General features: G+C 42.3%; 1 protein-coding gene across 1 annotated transcript; it reads left to right on the top strand.

Annotated features, from left to right (window-relative positions):
- The first annotated feature begins 291 nt into the window (after positions 1 to 291).
- On the top strand, positions 292 to 2,138 carry LOC111389639 (cytochrome P450 86A1-like). The gene has a single exon (XM_023014573.1). It carries the CDS (start codon positions 377 to 379, stop codon positions 1,937 to 1,939), a length of 1,563 nt encoding a protein of 520 aa, XP_022870341.1. The 5' UTR covers positions 292 to 376; the 3' UTR covers positions 1,940 to 2,138.
- Positions 2,139 to 2,209: the final 71 nt, after the last annotated feature.

Raw genomic sequence — 2,209 nt, 5'->3', positions numbered from 1 at the left:
GAAACTTGTTAATCCAATATCTAACTATAGTAATTATTAAATTCAGGTATTTGCACTAAATAAAAAATAAAAAAAATAAAAAAGACCACGCGTCGTATTATTATCCCAGAATGTTGATTCTGTATATACGGGTCGTGCATGGCTTTCGTATGAAACATGAAACCCCAATTCAGTTTTCTACATATCAAACCAAACGGCCAGCCCCTCTTTCTCCACTTTATAATTTTCTCAACAACTCTCTCCTAATATTTTTTCTTGGTATAGACTCTATATAACACCATTTTTCTCGCCAGTTCCAATCAATCACTACCAAAATAAGCAGAATTTCTACTTATTTTGCTTTTGATTATCTAAATTTGCAGTTGCTGCTACATGCATGGACACTGTACTCGTCCTTTTCAGCTTATTAGCCGCAACTTCTGCTTATTTGATATGGTTTTCGTTTCTTGCACAGAAACTCACTGGTCCAAAGGTCTGGCCGTTAGTGGGTAGTCTCCCACATTTGTTTATGAACCGGAGGCGAATACACGACTGGATCGCCGGAAACCTTCGCGCGACTGGTGGCGCCGCCACTTATCAGACATGCACCATTGCTATCCCCTTTATGGCTAGGAGACAAGGGTTTTATACAGTCACGTGTCACCCGAAAAATATCGAACATATTCTCCGAACCCGGTTCGAGAACTATCCAAAAGGACCGGATTGGCAAACCGCCTTCCATGATCTTCTAGGGCAAGGCATATTCAATAGCGATGGCGAAACTTGGTTGATACAGAGAAAGACTGCTGCCCTGGAGTTCACGACTCGGACTCTCCGACAAGCCATGGCCAGGTGGGTGAATCGGACCATCCGAACCCGTTTGTGGATCATATTGGACAAGGCTTGCAAAGATCGCTCCTCTGTGGACATGCAAGATTTGTTACTTCGTTTAACCTTTGATAACATATGTGGACTCACTTTTGGCAAAGATCCTGAAACTCTCTCACCTGAATTACCAGAAAATCCATTCGCCATTGCTTTCGATTCAGCCACTGAAGCAACTCTTCAAAGATTACTTTATCCTGGATTACTATGGAGGTTGAAGAAACTTGTAAGCATTGGAGCTGAAAAAAGGCTGGAAAAGAGCCTACAAGTCATCGAAAATTACATGTCGGAAGCCCTTGAAGCGCGAAAAGAAGCTCCATCAGACGATCTCTTATCTCGATTCATCAAGAAGAGAGATGTTGAAGGAAACCTATTTCCAAATTCAGTCCTCAAACGAATTGCTCTTAACTTCGTTCTTGCTGGCCGTGACACATCCTCTGTGGCGTTAAGTTGGTTCTTCTGGCTCGTCATGAACAACCAGCGCGTAGAAAACAAGATCATCAGTGAATTATCGACAGTTTTACTAGAAACCCGCGGAAAAGACACGCAGAAATGGATCGAAGAGCCATTGACATTCGATGAAGCTGATAGACTGGTTTATCTAAAAGCAGCATTGACAGAAACCCTACGTCTGTATCCCTCAGTCCCCGAAGATTTCAAATATGTTGTCTCCGACGATGTTTTGCCGGACGGGTCATACTTGCCGGCCGGTTCAACGGTCACATATTCTATATATTCAGTTGGAAGGATGAAAAGTATATGGGGTGAGGACTGCATGGAATTCAAACCGGAGAGATGGCTTTCGGTCAGTGGTGACCGGTTTGAACCTCCCAAGGACGGTTACAAGTTCGTGGCGTTCAACGCCGGACCAAGAACTTGTTTAGGCAAGGACTTGGCTTACCTCCAGATGAAGTCCGTGGTCTCGGCGGTACTTCTCCGTTACAGGCTCTCTCTGGTTCCCGGTCATCTTGTTGAACAGAAGATGTCTTTGACTCTTTTCATGAAGAATGGGCTCAAAGTTTACTTGGAGCCACGTCCGCTTACTGCACCACCAAGAGCTGCCATGTCAGCATAGAGTGAGAGGGTATTTCTGTCTTTTACTGAAATGGTATAAGGGCAATATGGGAACACAAGATGTCTGTTGAAGAAGGGGAGTGTTCTAGTGTTATCACAGTAATATTTGGAGATTTTAATTTGTATTTAAGTTGTCATTGTTTCAATAAATGTATGTTTTATTGGTTATTTATCTATATATACACATTGGATTAAATTCATCTAGTGTTTTGAAGCAAACTTATCCTTGTATCATCAATATAAGTTAAGTAGTCGATTCGAATTGGGTTCT

This window comes from Olea europaea, unplaced genomic scaffold, assembly GCF_002742605.1.
Source record: "Olea europaea var. sylvestris unplaced genomic scaffold, O_europaea_v1 scaffold6039, whole genome shotgun sequence".
Classification (NCBI taxonomy): Eukaryota; Viridiplantae; Streptophyta; class Magnoliopsida; order Lamiales; family Oleaceae; genus Olea; species Olea europaea.
The sequence above is the reverse complement of the archived record's forward strand: the minus strand, read 5'-3'. Positions and strand labels throughout refer to the sequence as shown.